This window comes from Oratosquilla oratoria, chromosome 1 (assembly GCF_046742065.1).
Source record: "Oratosquilla oratoria isolate Oo_2021 chromosome 1, ASM4674206v1, whole genome shotgun sequence".
NCBI lineage: Eukaryota > Metazoa > Arthropoda > Malacostraca > Stomatopoda > Squillidae > Oratosquilla > Oratosquilla oratoria.
The window spans coordinates 98,263,363-98,265,862 of record NC_134777.1 but is presented as its reverse complement, the minus strand read 5'-3'; the positions used below and the strand labels follow the sequence as shown (position 1 = coordinate 98,265,862).

Sequence of the window (2,500 nt, the reverse complement as noted above, 5' to 3'; positions counted from 1 at the left end):
TATAGGAGCAGATAATTCAGAAAGTGTAAACTCGTACGCCCGCAATATAGGATTTAATCGAAATGAATTTATTCGTTTACATAAAAACAGGAGTTTCAGGCTAATGAACTGAATCTCCTTACAACAACCAGAATAAAAAAGAAATGGGGTAATCCTATATATAAAGTTATTATAGGTAACAACCTGTTTACAGCCAACGGCACTATTCCAGGCAAAACAAGCCACACCCATTTCCTTCTGTAACCAATCATGGCCACCTTCGACAATCTCATACCCTCTCCATCCAATGGGCTTCAATCAAAGGGAAACCTGATTGGCCAAAGAACGCAAGGGGTGTGGCCTGTTTCTCCACGGGGACTATAAGCATTAGGAACCTGAATAAAGAAGAGAATTTTAACTGAAGTCATAACATTTTCTCATGCAAAGAACGCGGACCAGGATTGTATACTAGAACCCATTCTAGAGAGCCAGGCCATCTAGAAATCAGAGTATAGATTCTCTATCGCACATAAAAACATAGAAATCTAAACAAACTGTTGCTGGTAGCCCAGAGCAAACAAACTGTTATCATAGATCCGGAAAGTGCAAACCTTTGGGAGATATCCAATATAGGCAAATCCATTTTAATGGGTTTGTGAACGATTTTTTTCAAACACTGTTATCACAATGAACATATCCGGACGTATATTAAGCTTGGTCGCGTACCATGTGGTCATCAAAAAATCCATATTTGACAACAGCTGTGTGTATACTGTCTGTGCATACCGCATGTATTATACACGTGTGATTTGTCTTTGCATCGTTTGTATATTCTGCATCACGTCCGCATGAAGCTTATATTGATTTTGATTGATAGTTTGGTTTATATTAAGCGAATATAGCAATGGTTTATATTAAGCGAATATGGCACAAACATTCCTTTCAGCATTCAACACATAGAACATATGACTTATGCAGCAGCCTAAGCATTTAACATATGGAGAATATGTCTCAAGCAACGCTCTGAGCATTCAGCATTTATAGAGCATTGGTTACTCAAGCCATGCTCTTAGCATTTAAACTGTAAAGCCCCTTTGGCAAACGAGCCTTTGCGTGGAAGTAGGTCAAGTTATTCATAGAACTGTTTTCATTCGATTATTGTCACTCATCCTTCTCCTCCATGGAGGTCAAGTGGTGGAGTAAATGAAATTCTACATGACGACTGTGTCATCTTAATATAAACACACACACACAGAAACACACACACAGAAACACACACACACACACACACACACACACACACACACACACACACACACACACACACACACACACACACACACACACACACTCACACTCACAGTGCGGTTGGTAGAGTTTCCGGCTGCCACTACGAAGGTTCCGTGTTGGAATTCCGCCCAGGGGTGACATAATCTTAGTATCGCGAGTCGTTATTCTAACTCTCGTGGACGTTGGTTGTGTGTGAGCGTGTATGATCAAAGCAGTGCCGATAGATCGGTCATATATGAGCTCTGAGCTATCTTCCGGGAGGAATATAGCTGTCGATCACGAGTCCAACACGTGATCCAAGACCATGGTGAATCACAAACACACATATTTATATATGAACTCATTTGGATATATATATATATATATATATATATATATATATATATATATATATATATATGTATATATATATATATAAATATATAATATATATATATATATATATACTGCAAACACGCACACACACACACACACACACACACACACACACACACATATATATATATATATATATACACATATATATATGCATGTACATATATACATATACATATATATATACATATATATATATATATATACATACAAAACATACATGTATACAATCACTTGTCTTTGTTGAAATATGTAAAAAAAAAAAAAATCATTACTGCTTTGTTATTGTAATTTATTTCATTTGTTTTCATCCGACCTCATTATGGACCGATAAATCTCGTATTGTATCTATTACAGTTGTAATTCATTACAATATTGTAAAATATAGAAATTTCTTTGGTATAATATGATTTTTATTTCTAGCCCGTCGTATTGCCCGGGTTTCAGACACCTGCGTGACCTCAACTACCTGGCGTCCGGTATGGGAGAGGCAATTTTCACCGCCTGAATGTCTGCATCTCCAAAAGATCTTTCGGAAACGTTTTCATTCAGTGGCCCACGACGGCTCGAAAACCGCTAACTTTACTTCGCTGACTTGGCAGCGACAAGTCTGCGTTTAACTTGGGACCTCCAACTCGAAGACTCTGTCTCGAGGGAGAGCGAGGTCGTATTTCGTGTCACCTTTGCTGTTCCTCTCTTTTCCTTCCCATTTTCTCGCATTTTCAAACGTCAGTTTGCTATCTTATGCAATTCTTACCAAGCCTCTTGGGCTCCTACAGTTCTAGATAACATTCTTCTCTTCCTTTTCTTTTCTACCTCACTTTCACCTAGCTCACGTAGTTTCTAACCTGGTTTT

The 2,500-nt window shown here is 38.0% G+C and overlaps 1 protein-coding gene across 1 annotated transcript in view; it reads right to left on the bottom strand.

Moving 5' to 3' along the window:
* Positions 1-2,364, bottom strand: part of LOC143029064 (uncharacterized) — a 57,656-nt gene extending 55,292 nt beyond the window's left edge. Inside the window, exons 1-2 of the mRNA XM_076191414.1 lie at positions 2,231-2,364; positions 275-374 (exon numbers count right to left, since the gene is read on the bottom strand). Of these exons, the coding sequence (XP_076047529.1) occupies positions 275-374; positions 2,231-2,364 (234 nt within the window). The remainder of the gene's footprint in view (positions 1-274; positions 375-2,230) is intronic.
* Positions 2,365-2,500: the final 136 nt, after the last annotated feature.